Source organism: Micropterus dolomieu, linkage group LG21, assembly GCF_021292245.1.
Source record: "Micropterus dolomieu isolate WLL.071019.BEF.003 ecotype Adirondacks linkage group LG21, ASM2129224v1, whole genome shotgun sequence".
NCBI lineage: Eukaryota > Metazoa > Chordata > Actinopteri > Centrarchiformes > Centrarchidae > Micropterus > Micropterus dolomieu.
Genome location: NC_060170.1, coordinates 2,635,114 through 2,655,084, shown reverse-complemented (window position 1 = coordinate 2,655,084; position 19,971 = coordinate 2,635,114). Strand labels below are relative to the sequence as shown.

The window sequence follows — 19,971 nt, the reverse complement described above, 5'->3', positions numbered from 1 at the left end:
TTCACTTGACATCATCTGAATCTCGTTTGGTCTGATGGGCTTCAGAATGTAAAACTTTATTGTAGGGCTGATCCTATCCTGAGATCCTGATTTGATGCTTTGATGGGCGGAGCCTGATTCTGTATACTGTCTATCTCACAGTTGAAGCTTCGCAGTGAAACAAAGAATTTTGGGGTGCTCAACGTCTGATTTTACATAGAACTACCAGTTTTCTCCCAATAAGTTAATATACAGCCTATTACAATATACATTTCAACGTTTAATTCTGTAAATAAACATGTAAAAAGAATAAAACATTCAATAAATGTGCGTGAATAAAATTGTAATAAAATTGTAACCCTAACCCAGCACAGAATGCACGCAAAACTCTGCACAAGACAGGTGAATGACAGGCAAGAGAGAGGGAAAGAGAGGATTAACAATAAACCTCAGTTTAGTTGTAAATTTACAGTGTAAATTGAATGAATAGACACTGCAGCTCTGCAGCTTCTCAAGATTAAAGAGGCGCTACGTACTGTAAAATCCTTAGTCCGGGACAGCCCTACTTTATTGTTGTTTTGTATCCTTACGTCAAGTAAATGTTGGAGCCTGTGTTGTGCTGGAATCCGGTTGTTTTGTGGTGTTAGTGGGGTGCATGTTATTAGCTGCGGTGTTGTCGCTGTAGTCGGAGATGTAGTATCGGGTTAAACCGTTTCTCCACGAGGGAAGTTCACATATAAAGCCGAAGACTGGATTAAGTGGATTAAATGCTAGTGATGGGAAAAGTCAAGTCGTATTTTGACAAACTCAAGTCACCAAATCTCATTCAATAAAATGAACCAATCTTTTTTTGTGTCATTTCGTTAATTTCGTTCATTTTAACTAGGCTGGTTATTGCGGCGCTGCAGCCCTCTAGTGGGCAATTTAAAAATAACAGCGCAATTCTCAAACACAGAAGGCTGCCTGGCTTGTTCTAATTGACAAAGTATAATGCACAAATTCACCTCTTGATCTATCTCTATCATGGTTCTATAAAGCCCCATGGAGCCACAACCAAATTCAAATCATATAAAAACCACAGAAATATGTTGTCAATATTCAATTAAGCCACTACTCCGGCTAAATCCGTCCATTTTCACAATCTTTCCTGAGTATACAACCAGAGCAGCCATATATATAATTATAATTACTTTCACTATATCTCTCTGGCCCTGCGATGGACTGGCGACCTGTCCAGGGTGTACCCTGCCTTTCACCCAATGTCAGCTGGGATAGGCTCCAGCCTCCCCACAACCCTGTACACAGGATAAGCGGTTGACGATGGATGGATGGATGGATCACTATATCTCTAAAGTGCTCATTCATACAGTAGCCTAACACCTATCCATGAGTAAAATCTATATTATTGAAGTAATAAGCTTGACACACAAGATGAATAAAAAACACTAAAATTTAACAAATTTAATAATAATCTCAAACACTGCAGGTTGTTCACTAGTCACGAGCTGTGAAACAACAGCACGGCTCTATCGATAAAGAAAAAGTAAAAGTTACGTTGCGTTCTCTGGCGGACCGGATCAGCTGTTAGCTGTAAACTAACCACAGGGCTAACGCTGCTACGTGGCTGTGTTTTAATGTTTTAATGAGCCGTTCCATTTGTTTTGGAGAGGAGACGACCTCTGTGGTAATTCAGCTCCCGGTAGAACCCTGTCAGGTCACTGAAGTGGAGCAGACCCAGAATAACTCTCATCAGCTGTTAGCTGTAAACACTAGCAGGACTAAAGTTACGGTGCGGCTGTGTTAAAACTATAACTTAGCCCAATGTAGCTGCGCTGTAATAACGTTATGCTTTATTAAATGTCACAAAATTATCAAAATAGATATTAGATATATGTCAGTCCAGTGACTGTTACCTGACAACAGACTTGCCTCTCATTCCCCGGTGCTGGCAGTAAGTCAGCCTGCCGAGTGAAGACAGACTCCGAGGAGGACCCATGTGAGCGCTGAACGATTAGTTCATTCCTGCTCCACAGTAGGAGCTGTCACGTGAAAAATGAACGACTCAAACCTAGAGACTCACAGTTGAGAGTCGTGAACTAATCAATTCTGTTTCCTGTGCTCCCTGCTTACCACAGCCCTATAGCCAGCTTTCACGTGACAAATGAACGATTCAAACCCAGAGAACGACAGCTGAGAGTCGTGAACTGATCAATTCTGTTTCCTGTGCTGACGGAGCCCATGCAGCTGCTGTGTAACAAGTGAACGTAAGAGTCCAAGACTATTCACACATGCGTTAAAATGAACGAATTACTCACTGAGAAAACCCGTTCCTCCTGAGTCACATACAAGATTAGGTCAAATGAACGAAACGTTCTTTGAACAACACAAGACTGTTAAATGCTTCAAAATATTCCGCATTGCGTCTGGATTAGAGACACAAACGGACGAAAATCAAGTGAAAGCTCAGAGGAAGCGAGTGAGTACGACACGGTCAAGAGGAAGTTGGATGCTCACTTTGTAACACGTAGAAATGTGATCTTCGAGAGGGCAAAGTTTAATCAGAGAGAAAGCAAGAAATGTGTGAGTCAGCTGACAGCTCAGCGGTTGCAAATGGCAGCCCATGGATGACAAACATAGATGTGGATAACGCACGGTTCAAAATCGACACTGGCGCAGACGTCACTGCAATCCCTGAAGCGTTGTACAACCAGGGAAGGTTCAGCAGGCTGGAGAGGCTGACAAAGGTTCTACTGAGGCCAGGAGGGACTCGTCTGAATGTGAAGGGCAAATTCACAGCCACCCTCAGAAAGAGTCAGTAAGAGTACTAAAGAGGAAATATATGTTGTAGAGGGGCTGTGCACACCACTGCTAGGCGGGCTTGCTGCAGTGGCACAGCAGTTGGTCACCAGAATAAATAACATCAGCCTGGACTCCAAAGACACAGTAAAAAAGGAGTTTCCAAAGCTTTTCTGTGGATTAGGCAAAATGGAGGTACAGCATAGTACTGAAACCAGGCATTCAGCCTTTCTCCCTCCCAGGCGCATGTCCCTTCCACTCCTGCCGAAAGTCAAAGAGGAGCTGGTCCTTATGGAACAGCAGGGAGTTATCTCCAAGGTAAAGGTAGAGTCATCTCTGCTAACCACTTTCATAACTCCGTTTGGACGGTTCTGTTACAATCGCCTGTGCTTTGGAATCTCGTTAGCTCCAGAACACTTCAAGAAACACATGTCACGCATCCCTACATGACATGTATGACCCTAACGCTGAAATGCTTGTCTCCACTGACTCATCCTCATATGGGATGGGCGCCGTTCTTCTCCAGCGGCAAGCAGACAGAGTGGAAACCTGTGGCGTATTGTGGTGTCCGAACAATAATACTGCGATGATGTGTTGAGAAGAAATCCGCTTGACACTGTTCTTTATCATAAAAGTTTATTACATCAAGGAGTTCAGCATCAATTACAAGCTCTGCAGCAGCTTGGAGAGTGACCCAGCCCGATGACCACTCTGTCTCTCTGTACATCAAACATAGCTTATATAGGATATGTGTAGGTATCTGTTAGGTACCATAGAAGGGTTTGAGTCTGCAAAATAAAGCTCCAACCCATATAAGGGTACAGTGCTATTCTGAGGTAACAAAACAAGGGGTCAGAGGTCAAATTCTATAGAAGGGTTCAGTCCCTACACAACCACTAATCACTGCTCTCCCCTTAAGAGGTCAGTGACCCTCTATCCAGCTGCTACAGTGCTATTTTAAACTGTTATGCGTCAAATGCACATATATTATACACTACAGTATGTTTCAAGAGCCCTCAGCAGCACTGAACAGCGATACTCCCAGATTAAGAAGGAGGCGCTGGCATCAACATGGGCCTGTGAGAGGTTTGCAGAGTTCCTCATTGGGAAGAGTTTTCACATTGAAACCGACCACAAGCCCCTGATTCTTCTACTAGGCTCAAAGAGCTTAGATGAACTTCCACCATGCATACAGTGTCTACACACATGTGGCTGGCAAAGACATTGCAACTGTGGATGTGCTGTCCCGAGCTCCTGTCACACTGCAGAAGGATTGCAGGAGGAGGAAATCAACCTCTATGTTGACTCTGTGATAGTGAGTCTCCCAGCTACAGAAAAGAGGTTAAGAGAAATTCAGAGACACCAGGACGACGACGCCACACTCCAGCAGTTGAAGAAATTCTGTGTTGAAGGATGGCTAGACAAGTTCTCTTGAAAGAGTGTTCCAGCCTTATCTGCCATTTTCAGGTGAGCTCACAGTCCAAAATGGTCTACTACTGTATGGCAGCAAGATAGTCATCCCAGCATCAATCAGGGCAGGCATGCTGTCCAAGCTGCATGAGGGCCACCTGGGAATAACAAAACGCAGAGAGCAGGCTAAACATTCAGTGTGGTGGTCAGGCCTCAGCAGAGAGCTGACAGAAATGATAGAGAAATGTGATGTGTGTAGCCGTGAGAGATTAAATCTCAGAGAAACAATGATGTCTACTGAGTTTCCCCCAAGGCCATGGTCTACTGTAGGAGCAAATTTGTTCCAGATAAAAAACAAACTATACTTGGTCATTGTGGACTATTTCTCAAGATATTTAGAAGTGGCCAAACTGACATCCACAACATCTGGAGCTGCGATTGATCAGTTCAAGTCTATATTTGTATGTCATGGTATACCTGAAGTGGTCCACTCAGACAATGGCTTGCAGTTTGCATCCGAGACCTTCAGAAAGTTCGCACAGGATTGGGGCTTCAATCATGTGACATCCAGTCCTCATTTCCCATAGAGCAACGGGGAGGCTGAGCCTGCTGTGAGGACAATCAAAAGTCTCCTCAAGAAATCCAGCAACCCTTATCTCGCCCTGATGGCCCACCGAGCTGCTCCTCTGGCAAATGGATATAGCTCCACTGAGCTTCTGATGGGAAGGAAAATAAGAACACCAGTTCCTGTCATTCCATCCAAGTTCAAGCCAGGGTGCGCAGACATGGACAACTTGAAAAGGACAGAACAAAGGTACAGTCAAAAACAGCGACAGAACTATGACCAACTATGACCAAAGACACAGAGCACGTGACATGCCATACCTTCACCCCGGTGATCATGTGTGGGTCAAAGACACAGTGGAAAGTGGGACTGTAGTGTCTACTGCCGGCACGCCAAGGTACTACATCATTAAGACGCCCGGGGGCACTCTGCAAAGAAACAGATACCATCTTTCGCTAACCCCTGTGGCTCCTGAAAAACCTGCCAACTCAACTGAGCCAGCACCAGTGAGCACTGTTCCTGACGCCACACACACTCCTGTCAGACCAGGAGCCCAGTGTGAAGCCAGTCAGCAGACTCCAGCATGAGAGAGATGTTTCCCAGCCTGAATTAGGAATCCTCCATCTTACCTCAAAGAATTTGTTTGTTCATAGAAATGACACTAGAGTTAATAGGGGAGGGCAGCCAGTAGTTAATTGTTGCCAACTTTTGTCATTACTAGAAACCAATTAAGTGTTTACAGAAGCACATGTTCGAAGTGTTTCAAAGCTGAGCAGCATGGCAGAAGTTGAGAAGCTATAATTATGTGTTACATTTACATTTTCATTTACTCATTCGGCAGACGCTTTTATCCAAAGCGACTTACATTTGAGGAACAACATAAAAGCATCAACAGAGCATCAACTATGGATCTACAACTGACAATACATACTAGTAAGAGCTCACAGTACATATCACATCAATGGGGTAGATACCTAGGGAAGGAAGTAAGAGTTAACAAAAAGTGCAATCAAAACAAAAAGTGCAATCAATACAAGATCATTGTAGGGGATAGAAGAAGAAGAGCACAGGAAGTGCATGTTAGAGGTTAGGAGTTAGAGGTGTTATAAGAGAAAGTGTTCTCGGAAGAGATGAGTTTTCAAGAGCTTCTTGAAGTTAGAGAGGGACGGATGATCGGATGGCGTGTGGTAGCTCGTTCCACCATTGTGGTGTCACAGAAGAGAATAGCCGGGACTGGGATTGCTTTGTGTGAAGGGATGGCAGAGCCAGGCGGCGTTCGTTGGAGGAGCGTAGAGGCCGAGAATTTTGGAGTATTTTGGAGAATATTATGGAGTTTAGGTAGATGGGTGCAGACCCAGTAGTCACTCTGTATGCAAGCATTAGTGACTTGAATTTGATTCTGGAGGCCACGGGGAGCCAGTGGAGGTCACTGAGTAATACTTGTATATGCGCCTTTCTAGTCTTTTCGACCACTCAAAGCGCTTTTACACTACATCTGCATTCACCAGTCATACATATTCATACACTGACGGAACAGCCGCCAGGGGCAATTCGGGGTTCAGTACCTTGCCCAAGGACATTTCGACATGCAACCATTTCGACATGCAACCAGGGGGAGCCGGGGATTGAACAGCCGACCGTCCGATTAACGGCCAACTTGCTCTACCTCCTGAGCCACAGCCGCCCCCCCAATGGAGTGACATGAGTTATTTTGGGCTGATCAAAAACCAGACTGCTGCTGCTTTCTGAACCATTTGTAAGGGTTTCACCGCATAAGCCTGTAAGGAGGGCATTGCAATAGTCGATGCGAGAGATAACCATGGCCTGTACCAGAAGCTGGGTGGCGTATTGAGTGAGGTAGGGCCTGATTTTCCTTATGTTGTATAGAGAAAAGCGGCATGACCGAGAGACAGTAGCAACATGGTCTGAAAAGGACAGCTGGTCATCAATCATGACACTCAAGTATCTCACCACCTTGGTTGGAGTGATGGTTGCGGAGTCAATTTGTAGTTTGATGTTATGGTGGATAGATTGCTTGGCTGGAATGACAAAGAGTTCAGTCTTAGAGAGGTTTAGTTGAAGGTGGCAAGCCTTCATCCATGCGGATATGTCTGATAGACAGTCCGTGATCCGCGCCGAGACAGTGGGATCGCCTGGCAGGAAGGATAGGTAGAGTTGCGTGTCGTCTGCGTAGCAGTGGTAAGAGAAGCCATGCGAGCGAATGATCGGCCCCAGTGAGGTGGTGTAAATTGAGAAGAGAAGGGGCCCAAGCACTGAGCCTTGGGGAACCCCTGTGGAGAGGCAGTGGGAGGAGGATAATTGTCCTTGCCACAAAACATTGTAGGAACGCCCCGAGAGGTAGGATTCGAACCACAGGAGTGCTTTACTCGAGATGCCCATTGCTGAGAGAGCGGATAGCAGGATCCTGTGGTTGACTGTTTCAAAGGCAGCTGATAGGTCAAGCAGGATAAGAACTGAGGATTGGGCTGCAGCTTTAGCTGACCTTAGGGCTTCTGTTACAGACAGAAGAGCCGTTTCAGTAGAGTGGGCACTCTTAAAACCAGACTGATATGGATCTAGGAGGTCATTCCCTGAGAGGAATTCTGAGAAAGGTAGAAGAGACGCTGGTCGATTGGGTCAAGTGAGGGCTTTTTGAGCAAGGGTGTAACCCGAGCCCTTTTGAAAGTGGTCGGGAAGGTTCCTGAAGCCAGAGAAGTATTTATCACATGAGTGATTGTCGGGACCACAGTAGGAGATATGGCTTGGAGGAGATTCGTAGGAATCCGGTCCAGTGGGCATGTAGTTGGACGGCTACGGGTCAAGAGTTCTGATACTTCGCTCTCTGTGAGAGGAGTAAACGAGGAGAGTGAACAACCACTGACCTGGAAGGGCAGGGGAAAAGATGTAGTAGGACTGCTACAATGGTTGAGTTTGAGTGTTTCAAAGAATTAGTTTGAGTTGTGTTATTACTGTTACTGATCTTGATCACATTTAAATGATGGAATGGATTATATTTTGCAGTATAAGAAGTAATCTGAGAGAAGAGCCACCACTGTCAGGCAGGTCAGCGGCACCGGACCTTCTGTTGTTCATTTCTACTGATAGCCAAAAACTAAAGGTAGAAAGGAGAACGCGGGAGAGAGGCTATTGTAAACTCTGTACCAGCAAAAAGCTTTCAACCAGTGATCAATTCCACATCTGATTTGAACGTAATGTTTTGTAACTGCTCTTATTAATAGGCTACATGTGCAGAAAAACAGTAGTTCAAAAGTTGGGATTTACTTGCTTAATTTTTTTATTTCAGCGGGTGGTGTTAAGAAACGTTAGGCCTAGGCTATATGCTTTATAGCCTACTCCTTGCTGCTGTTATGAATATGATATGGTGAAGGGGGTGGTAGTGAAAGCTGTGTTTAGCGCTTTACACTAAATGTCACAGTCACCCATTCACACACATATTCATACAATGATGCGAGTGGCTGTAATGTAAGGTGCCAACTGCTCATCAGAAAGAAACTAACATTCACAAAAATCATTTATACTACACTCTAAGAAATGATTCATGGGGTTAGTAAGTCCAGCGGACTTGTTTTGCCACCACACCAAGCCTGCAACACACAAGACAGAAGTGTGGGAGAAAGCAACTTTGCGTTTCATGACATAAAGGTGGGCTACTTGGTAAGTATTATTTTTGACTTGTTTTATCAGCAATAGCTAACATTAATAACTGCCTACATGTCAAAAAACTGTATTTTCACAACGCTAAAATTTGAATTATTCTCCTAAACTAATTCAGTGTTAAAGATGGTAGAGTTTTAGCTAGCTCCTACTAGTTAAGTCCCAGTTGTTTTTGTGATTTGTTTCACAAAGGCATTGATTGGCATTGAACCTCTTAAGCATTCGTTGTAACACTGCAAAGGTTAGCAAATACGCATTTAGCTTGCTCTTAATTTAAAATAGACAGTCATTTACATTGATGCACGTTTGGTCTGCAACAGCCATTGGGGGTGCCAATTTACATTCATGATTAAACAATATAGGTTACGCCACATATTTCGGTGTGACATTTTTTTTATTCATTTATTTGTTTAAGCTGTAATATTTCAGTGAGGTTTAAACTGATTAATTGAGCCACAGTTTTTGTTTAGTTTTTATTCAGTGGATTCAGCGCTGTGCAAAGGTGGGCTGTAAAGCTGGCACCACGGTTTAGAAACGCCATTGTTGCAACATGTGCGTTTGTCCTGTGTGTGCTAGTTATCTGTAAGTTTGAACATTTGAATCATCTTGTATTATTTTGGAGATTTTTTTTGATTTGGCATTACAACATTCTAAGTAGTTATAATGGCTTTCTTTAAAATGTATTATTTGAAACAGCCCAGGCCTCATCCTTTTGTAATTTTTCAATTGTGATTGAGGGAACAGAAGTCCTGAAAGACCTGGATGTACCCAGAGCTTGTGCCTTTCTAATAGGGCTGATATATGCACTCCAAACACCATATCAAAAGAACTGAAAAAAACTTTTGAAAAGTTTCAAAAGATATTCCTTGAACTGGATGGTCTGAAAGCCAGTCTGAAGGTAATGTAGCCTATCTAAAAAGTAAACTTCTGTCCTAACAATACCACAAGAAAAGGCTGCACCTGTTATATGTTGTGTGTTGTTGAGCAAAATACAGCAGCTGTAATGTGTAGTTGGTACTGGTTACAATAAAGTTTGTTGAAACTACAATTGCTATGTGTAATTTATTCTGACTTAAGTGAAATAAGTTGATTATACTCTAAAAAATTAAGGTAACATGTTGCATTGACATTTCTGAGTAGATTGAAAGTAAAACAAAGAAGTTTGAATAACTTAAAATGTAATATTCCGACCACTTAATAACACCAAATCCTTATCAATAAAATTAAGTTGGTTCAACTTAATTAAGCTATGTAGATGACAAAGCAAATCATGTTGGTTATTAAACTAATTGAGTTAGTCTAACTATAAAAGACTCATGAGACATACTCAAAAATGGCTTGAGTTGGAATTACTTAAAAGATCAATGCAAATTGATACCTTAATGTTTTTAAGTAGAGCCAGTGCATTATTTTTTAGAGTGTAGTTTTTTTACGTACTGGGTATCTACCATATTCTGTTATTGTGGTGTACAGTATGGCTTACTGTGCAATAATCAATTGTTTGGGAGGAACTTTTATTGTAAAATATATTGTAAACAATTTTACTACTGGGCACCTTCGCAAGCGTCCACCATCGACATTTTAAGAAGAAGTGAATGGCAGCAGAGACTGACTTCCATGGAGCTGTTGTTAAGAGATGCTATAGAGCTGTTTAGAGAGAGATTTTTGCCCACTTAAAACTATTTCATTTTGAGACACTTTTATCACTTCCTGCAGCTCACTTATTCAGGATGGAGCACTCATCCCTGTTGCAGACCCACTGAGGCCAAGAAGACATTTGGAGTTTTGGTTAAAAAATTTATTGCAGCTTTAAAGCTTGGCAACAAAGTTGCCAGACTTTGACGCTCATTGGCCCAGAGAGGTTGAAAAGCTCTGCCACACAGTATGGTTAAAGGGTGTATTCACCCAAATAACAAATTTTTACTTACCCCCAGTGGTATTTAGCCATGCAGATATTTGTTTTTGTTTGTACACATTCCACGTCTTTCTGAGATTTCTGCCTCCACCTCAACACAATGGAAATTAATGGGATTTAGTTTGTGGAGCTCACAACACTGAAAAGTTACATAAGTAAATAAGTTAAATTATTCAGCAATGTCTGTCTTTCCAACAAACACGGCCAAGGTTGGGAATTTCATGACAGTAGAATTTGTTGTCGGTTTGTTACATCATTTTAGAGTTTCCAAATTTAGATATTTCAGTGAAAGCAGAACATTTCCATTGAGTCTGACTCATTAGGTATGTGTTTCTTTAGTTTTTGAAAACACTTCCTCTGCCTATTCTAGCTTGCTTTCGAGTAGCAGAATGATCTCAAGGTCTCATGGCAGCATTCCTGGCTCCTCCTCCCTCACACTGGGATCAGGGAGGAGGAGGATGCTTGTCCTGCTTCACTTGCCATCATTAGGGAGGAGAAGCACTGACCAAGCTATCAGCCAGAAGCCAGCCTGGATGGGAGTCACTCAGAGAAACAAAGGAATGCACCGTTACAGCTTCAAAGAGAGGGGAGAGGCGGCAGAGACAGGGAGGGGGAGCAGTGAAAAGTGATGTTTTTAAAAAGGAGGGGGGATGTGGAGGCTGTTCAACAGTACAAATAAGCAATGTTTTATTATTTCTTTGAAGGCAGTTCATTAGTTCTGACTTGTTTGTTGTTACTATTTTGAGAGCAATTGTTGCTGGTATATTTCCTTTCTTTCTTTATTTTTATTAGCAAAGAAATATATTTTATTTTGAACAAATTTCAACAATACCCTTCACTCCTTTCATCCTTGATGGATGGAGGTTTTCTTGTCTTCAGGGACTGTTGCATATCTGACCTTTACATAAATGACAAATTTGCTTCTTTTTCCAAATTACCAATAAAAAAAATCTTTATTGCTTTAATGCCTTTTCTTCTGGGGTAAACATCTTGGAGATGCATGCATGTCTGACTAGAGTGCTGACTACCACATGAAATTTTGGAATGAGGGACTATATACAGTATATCACCATTATGTGATTTTCTAGGATACATGAGAGATAAAACCAGATGCGTAGTTGGCAATCTTTGGTGATTCAAAGAGTTTTTGTATATATTGTCACCAAAGAGCATTAATGCTGGCATGTTTTTTCCAAAATAAAAAAACATTTTTCCAGGGTTATTCATTTCCTTTGTGTTTTATTTTCCTTGAACACTTTTTAAGACATATACACACCAACTTTGAATCCAATTAAAGTGGAATTTCCTACTATATACACACAATTACAGTGTAACTATCCATTTGGATTGGAAGTATACATCTTACTTTACAGACAAACCATAAAATCCCCCACACAGAAAAGTGTTCTGAGTACAAATGAATAAGTTTTATTCCAAAATGAGATATTCCCTTTCAGAAAACAGGGGAACTACTTAAAAACCACAGGCAACCCAGAAACAGCAAATTTTAAATGATGTTTAGATGAGTGCTAGTAGGTGAATTACAGTACAAATCCTGGGTTGATCCGTTAGTATCACTCACAAACTGAATCCTGTCTTTTAACAACTCTAGTTAATGATTGTTATTTCCTAAAGTGAATATAAAATATTTTGGAATAGAACTCGTTATGTACTGATCTCTGTGCTGTACATGGTACAGCTTTAGTAAAGACAGCTCCAGTGTAAAAATCACTACCATTCTGTACATAGCTGGGATATCTATCTGCCCTGTATATGTCCTGTTAAGTCACCGCACTGTCTAACATTGTTTGTCTGTACAATATCATAATGCTTTTAACAACATTTGAATATGTGAGCACTGCTCACAGCGATGTTTCTGTCAGTGAACTCTTCTTTGAATCATTTGAAGTACAGTCTACACAAAGGCTTTAATCTGTCTCAACACAGAATATAAAAACAGACCACAGGATTCTTGTGTTTCATGGATGCAGGAGAACATAAAGGCACATACTATCATCTCATTATGCACGTACATTACATTCCCTGCAGCTGTTTTTATAGGAACATTAAGTGATTTAATTAAACATCATAGGTTGCCGGTAGGAACAACAACAACCTCGTACTCAGTGAGAGAAGCAGCAGTGTGCTGGGAGGTCAGGTTAGAATATCCTGTATAACCATTATTTCTATTGTCACTTCAAAACATAGACATAACTCATACGACTAAACTATAGTCATATAGCTATCTGCAATCAATCAGTCAATCCACATATAATAAATGAAGTCTGGGGTGAGTCGATGTAGAGAAGAGGCCTTCACAGGTCCACTAAGCCCGGAGGAACCGAGACCGGTACATAGCTGGGGAACTTATCTCCCCTGTATATGTTCTGTTATTAAGTCACAGCACTGTATAACACTGTTTGACTGTACAATACCGTAATGCTTGTAATAATAACATTTGAATATTTGAGCAAGTCTACAGTGATGTTTCTGTCAGTGTCAGACCAGGTCCATTATACTCGGGCTGGGAGGGTTCTAATTTTGCTGCTGCTGGTCTCAGGCCAGTGTCCATGTCTAATATTGAAGTGGATCTGAATGAATCTGAGGGTACTATCAGCTCTACTCACAATCACCACTGAAAAAAATATTTGAGGAAATCAGTGCACGTGGGACCGGGTGTCTCTTTTTCAAAAATGTATGCATGTACTTCAGATTTGGGTAGGTTTTTCACAGGGCTGTTTCTGAAGACCTTGGAAGACTTGGAGCGCAGATGCTGGAGGGCTTCTTATATGTTCTTAGGGGGCGCTGACCTCAAGCAGATCCGGCCCCTTTATGCTTCACTAATACACATGTCAGGCGTATGTGGACACCTGAACATTATATCTAACTGCCAAATATCTCATTCCAAAACCATGGACATTAATGTGCTGCTATAACAGCCTCCACTCTCCTGCTTTCAGTCTTTCCTCCAGATGTTTCAACCTGGATCCAGGGATTATCTCCCATTCAGCAAGAGCATTAGTGAGGTGACCAATGATGTTGAGTGATAAGGTCTGGCCCACAGTCAGCATTCCAGCTCATCCCACAGGTATTGGATGGGGTTAAGGTCAGGGCTCTCTGCAAATTGAAAACCATTTCCCCCCACAGGAAGGGGGAAATACACAAACTGACACAAAGGTGGAAGCACAATGTCTAAAATGTCATTGTATGCTGTGAAATTAAGACTTCATTGGAAACTAATGGGGCTTAGACCAAATGATGTAATACACCCAAAAGTGACATACAGTACTTTTGGCCATATAGTTAATCTAATCTGTGCCACATGTGCACAATATTGGGGAAGTTGCACAAGGTCAAATGAAATAAAGTCAAAGTAAACTTTGAAATCTAGAAAGTAATTTTCATTGGTGCCATCCATTCATCCATTATGTATAACCTCTTATACTTTGAAGGGTTGCAAGGAGCAGCAGGGAGGCAGGTCACCAGTTCATCACAGGACACATAGAGAAAAAACAGCCATTCATACTCACATTCACAGGGTTACTTCAGAGTCACTAATTAACTTTCTGATTCAGCAAAGTAGAACATGAGCATGAACATGAACTTCAACTGATTTTGTAACGGCTGCTTGCATTTTTTTTGACAGACAAAAAAAAATTATAATCACAAAGAGAGAAAAAAAGGAGAAATCAGGTGGCAAAACCCATTATGGCAGAAGAGCTGAGGTCATGCAGGATTAGCGTTACCAAGGGACCGCTAACAAGATAAAGCCAAGATATAAATTAGTGTCTGTCTCCAAAAAAGTCTCTTCACAGACACCCTCTTGTAATGTAATACTACTACAAGAAGTATGTTGGTGAAGGTATACTTATTCAAATACAACTCTAATTAGAAATAATTTGTTTCAAATGTATATTCTCCTACACATTCCTCTTTCCACTGTCATGCAAAACAAGATCAGCAGTGCGATGTGCAGAAGGAGGTTTTGAATGTTTTGCTTTGCTAAACCATAAATGAGGAATTACTTGCCCTTACAAGACCGTTTAGAGTGCATCGGAGAATTTCAGTTTCAATGATTTTCAGCCTGTGTGAATACATTTCTTAATATCCACAGATTTTTGGACTTTTCTTTAGTACAGGTGGTCCTCATATGACTTTTGGTCCCATGCGAGTTAAGCTTGAGATTGTCCTCAAGACCTAACTCTTAAATGGGATGTCCAGGGTCAGTGCATCCTTTGGCCACACTCTCCCCATCGGGACAGCCTGAGTTGTCAGGAGACTGTCTTTCTCCGCCTCTGGTCTTTAGCTGTACACCTCTGAGGCTTCACCCTCAATAGTTTTGTCCAGTTGGAGGATCAGTCTTTGAATTATCCTCCATCAGTTTCTTGTAGGGCAGGAGGACCCAGCAGTGTGACACTGCAGAGACTATGTTCTCATCACCCTGTACATAGATAGATCCACTGGAAGTAAGGCTGTGAGGCATGGCTGCAGGCCTCAGATCAGCCTCTCCTCTGGGGGCACTTTGAGGACACTGCCCATCTCAAGCCTGGCACCAGCCACCTCCTGTGAGCTAGGGCTGTACATGCCCTCTGACTGACGTTTCTTCCGTGCTGTCATGATAAGGAAAAACACCACCAGTATGGCCAGTAACACGCACAGTGTGGTTAGGGGGATGGTCACTGCCAGCCAGGGAACTCGCTCCTTATGCTCCTCTTTCTGCAAGAGTATAGAAAGAGTGTATGTATAAATGACCATTCCTGTGTTGGTACCACTTTTTAATATGGCATATGTTTTATAGATATGTTATTAGCAACACTTAGGTTGGAGAAATCCTTTTGAGTAGTGTTTATTCTCCAACAATCCATTTATTAACAACATATTAACATTTCACACAAACTCCTTTTGTAATAAGTCAGTTATAAAAGTTGTTAATACATTGTTTTTACAATAATCGATCACTTTTTAAAAAGCGTCAGAGACAAACTTCATTGGAGAGGTGCTGGCAGTGAAACTTAAGAGCTAAAAGACAAGAGGCAAGAGTCATCTTTAGGAAGCCCAAGTTATATTTAAGTAAAAATCAAATGGGAAAAGGAGTTCCATAAGTTAGGACCCCTTTATCTGATTGAAAATCAGGATCAATAAACACCAACCAAAGGTATTTTTACTCAACATGGCAACCCAAAAGTTATTTTTATGTTTGTCTAATAACAGCTCTATAAGTCATCTGTAAATATTTCTTAACATTGATAAAGCCATTAGCTATATCTTATACACCTGTTATAAAGGGCACCTTATCAGAAAGTGGTACGCTGTTTTATCTGATTGTTTATTGCTGTTGTCAGGGAAACCTTAATTACTATAATTCACATTTCTAGATCATGGCTTTTGTGGCAGCTAACAGGAACCTGAATCCCATCACTCATATTCAGGTTCTAATTGAGCACATGTGCTGTGAAAGTGAATGAACTCAAAGCCAGTGTCAGTGAAAGGATCTGTCCGTCACTTACATTGCTCTCACAGAGTGTGCCGCTGAAACCCGGCACACACACACACTGGAAGTGGTTGAGTCTGTCCAGACAGGTGGCACCGTTGAGACAAGGGCTGGATTCACACTCATCTATTTCTGTCTCACACCTGAAACACATCAGCAGGGTTTTAACAGAATGCTGAGTGACAGAGAAGTACCTCACATACACACACACACACACACTCTCCTGACCTTTACACTTGGATATGGTTTAGACACACTTTCTCATGAGCAGCAGGTGTGTGCTGAGGAATGTGCAGTGTGCTGCTCTCACCTGGCACCAGTGTATCCTGGCTTGCAGGTGCAGTTGCCTCCGAAGTCACCTCCAATACAAACCCCGCCATTAAGACACTCTATGTTTGCATCGCATGCCACGGGAGGGAAACGCCACCTATTTCACACACAAACATACTCATTTCACTCTAATCATTTTGTTGTCATACAATTAGGTGACCTTAAATTATGACCAGAAAGCAGCTGGGGTGAAATTAAAAGCTTCACAATTAATCCCACAATCATATCACAGTTATTTGAACTTGAGAGTTGTGTATTTGACACTAATAGTGGCTTGTGCGACATCAAATCAGGTACTCAACTGTCCCACCAGTCATAACCGTTTCATTGCACAATCAACCTGCTAGTCTAATTTTATAACAACTTTTGTGTAAACGTATATTGTTTGGCTGCATGCTGATATGGCATTGTTATGATTAATGTAGTTTAATCTATATTTTTTTAGCAATAAAACAACTTTACCAAATTTAACACGGTACACAGGGATTGGATTAAGTGCCTTGAGACAATAACTGCCCACAGCATCTTCCACCACTTAGCCAGACCAGTCGGGCGAAATATCATAGCACGTGGCACGATCGCTCCATGGAAGAGAGGGAAGAGCTAAGATAACCCAGCTTGGACCTAAGGCTATACCACTTCCTAGTCTACTCCGGGCTAATGTCATAGACTCAGGCTAACTCAGCAACAAAAAATCAGAGACTGTTGTGCCCTCATCTTTACTGAGACCTGGCTGCACCACAACATCCCGGATTGAGCTATTACACTTGAAGGGTGACTGTGATCAGGAGAGACTGGAGAGAGACCTCAACACCAACATCACCAAAGATATGTGACGAGCAATCCAGACCGTCACAGGCAATACAAGCAGGAGTGCCCCACCATGTGTGAGGCCACATTGCTAGATCAGCTTAAACCTATGACCCCCACAACCTGCTGGCAGGTTTGAAATTGTCAGATTTTCATCATTGTACAACCCTGTGTTAAAAAAGGTGTTTTCAGCCTACCTGTTATTACACTGCAGCTTAATCATGTCATGAATATGAGCAACAGCTGAAACTGTAGAGAAACAGAAAAGTCTGTACTCACTGGCAGCGCTTGCCGACGTAGCCAGGATGACATGAACATGTGTGAGCTCCCACTGTTTCCACGCATGTTCCTCCGTTCACACAGGTGAACTCCAGACAGTTATCAACCTCGTCCTGACAGTCTTTCCCTGCGTACCCAGGCTCGCAGTCACACTGGTAGTCTGCCAGAAGGTCTTTACATGTACCGTAGACACAGGGACCTGAAGAACACTCATTTATCTCAGTCTCACACAGTTCCCCCTCCCATCCTGCGCTGCAGCTGCAGTTAAACTCATTAAACTGGTCCTGACATACACCCTGGTTGAGGCAGGGCTGGGACTCGCAAATCGGTACACCTTGGCATCCTATGATTGGCTCGTGCCCTCCCAGTCTGGAGAATCGGCTCATCTGAGGGGGGTCTGGTACATTTATGAGTGGCAGGTAGACTCCACCCACTCTCACCTCCCCTAAACATCCTGTGTATTTCTCCGCCAACCAGATCTTGGTGTCATTAAGGAAGTTGAGGTTGCCGCCAACGCCAAAGCTGCCACCAACTCTCTGCCCATCCACAGTGAGGCACCAGCGGGATGTTAACTGCGTGGGATCGAGCATGGTCAGCTGGATTTGATGCCATGCTCCGTCCGCAATGACCCTTTCACTTGTGAAGGCCAGCAGCTCTGAGCTCGCCCCGCTATCCAGTTTGACCAGCAGGGAGGAGTTGAGCAGACCCAGGCAGAAGACCTCTGCTCTGCTGGCGGCCCGTAACAATATCCCGTTTGTGTCCCTCGTCCGTATATTCATGGTGATGTTGGTTACAGGGTTCAGCAGGGAGCTGTTGGCAACATACTGGAGAGCATTGTCCTGAAAAATGGCTTCAGTTAAACCTGTGGGAGGAGAAGATCATGTGAGCAGTTTGAAGATTTACTGAAATCAAGTTACATGCTGATTCAAAACATAGTGTGTTTTCCCATTAATGCATGTTACTAGCACAAAATCTTCCCTCTCCCATAGTTTTGTGCTTTCTTGTCTCTCTCCTCTCTACTTCTGTCAAAGCTGTAGAGTGTGGATCTATAATTGCAAGTCACCTACTGCACCCACCCACTGCACTGCTCATCACCCGCTGCCAAAGCTGTTATTATTGTTATTTTTTATCATTATCATTATTACTGCTATAATTGTAATTGTAACTATTAATATCTTTTTGATATTTGTATTATTATCACTACCGTTACTGTAATTTTATTTTACATCACTATGTGGAACTTGCATTGTGTTAGTTACTGTGTGTTCTCATTCTCCCTGCTCTATATGAAAAGTGCAATGAGATAACTTCAGTTATGAATTGGCGCAATATAAATGAAATTTAATTAAATTATTGTTACTTGATCAGTGTATTGATTGAAAAACCACAAACTGGTCTGCTGTCCCTGAAAGCAAAACTTTTTTTTAGTATCTTAACTAGTCCTCGGTATAAGGTTCAGATATGTATATATATATAAACTGTTGTTGCTGGAATGGTACAGTACAAGGTACTAGATAGTTTATTAGTCATTATACAGCACAAGGTTGCATAACGAAACGAATTGTGTAGTTCCTTCATGCTACACACACAACATCTTAAGTGTAGGGCTATATTAAAATATGGTAACATTTATAAAATAAAATAAAACAGTATATACAGTTATTTACATAGGCTACTCATATACACCCCAAACATTCCACAGTGGATTTTTTGAATTTGCATCTGGGGTGAAAGTAAACAACAGCAACCAGATGATAACATGAAAGTTTCATCTTCACAATAAACAGTAGAGCTCTCGTGCATTCTTAAAGTATTAAAATCCAGCAAATCAACTTGAAGCCACTGTTGTAGCTACTCACCATTTACTTTAGTTTTCTCATATGGTATCAGTATGATAATTTTAAAGGGACAGCTTGAATTGCATAGAAGTGTATCCACTCACTTTTACTGCAGCTTATTATTGCAGCTCCGATTCAGAGATTCTTAAAATACTACAGATTTGTTTACCAGTTGGCATTCACAGCTGGTAATTCATTAGTTATGCATAAACAATGTCAGCAGAATATTCATAGTAAACCCATATCTGGATTGCCACACTCATTTGAGAAGGAACAATGCCTCAATGCAAGTAGGCCTATTAATACCTTATGCCTTGATTAACAAATAGTAAACATGATTGGTAGCTTCTCTATATGCTTTGTGTTTTCAGTATCACATTTCCCATGAGTCTCTGTTGCTCCCTGTTACTGCTCCTTGAAAAAAGCATCAACCATATATTTGTTGTTTCTGTATTTCTGTATGTTGTTGGGTAATCTTTCTTCTCAGACCATCTTGCAGTCAGATTCTTAAGGTCACAGATTTGCTTCCCTCTCTTTTACTATGTTAGGGAGTTTTTCCTTTGATGTCAGTGAGGGCCTAAGATTAGCAGGTTTCCCTTACCATCTGATGTTAAATGGTTCTTTACAAGACTGTAAGTCTAATTAAGAAATTAAGAGGGTGATAATCACTGCCAATCAATTACTCACACTCATAACCATCCTGTAGGTCCGCACAGGGCACTGCTTCAAGACAAGGGTTGTCGACGCACCACAAGCGTGTCTCACACAGTCGGCCTGAGTAGTTAATGGAACAGTTGCACTTGAAGTCATTCCAGGTGACCTGACACTGTCCGCCATTGAAACAGGGCTCATCCTATGCACAGACAAACACAGATGGATGGAT

The 19,971-nt window shown here is 42.0% G+C and overlaps 1 protein-coding gene across 1 annotated transcript in view; it reads right to left on the bottom strand.

Moving 5' to 3' along the window:
* Positions 1-11,562: 11,562 nt before the first annotated feature.
* The window catches only part of LOC123960727 (protein crumbs homolog 1-like), a 34,126-nt gene continuing 25,717 nt past the window's right edge, over positions 11,563-19,971 (bottom strand). The window contains exons 9-13 of the mRNA XM_046035649.1: positions 19,776-19,941; positions 17,251-18,112; positions 16,142-16,258; positions 15,848-15,974; positions 11,563-15,056 (exon numbers count right to left, since the gene is read on the bottom strand). Of these exons, the coding sequence (XP_045891605.1) occupies positions 14,835-15,056; positions 15,848-15,974; positions 16,142-16,258; positions 17,251-18,112; positions 19,776-19,941 (1,494 nt within the window). The 3' untranslated portion in view covers positions 11,563-14,834. The remainder of the gene's footprint in view (positions 15,057-15,847; positions 15,975-16,141; positions 16,259-17,250; positions 18,113-19,775; positions 19,942-19,971) is intronic.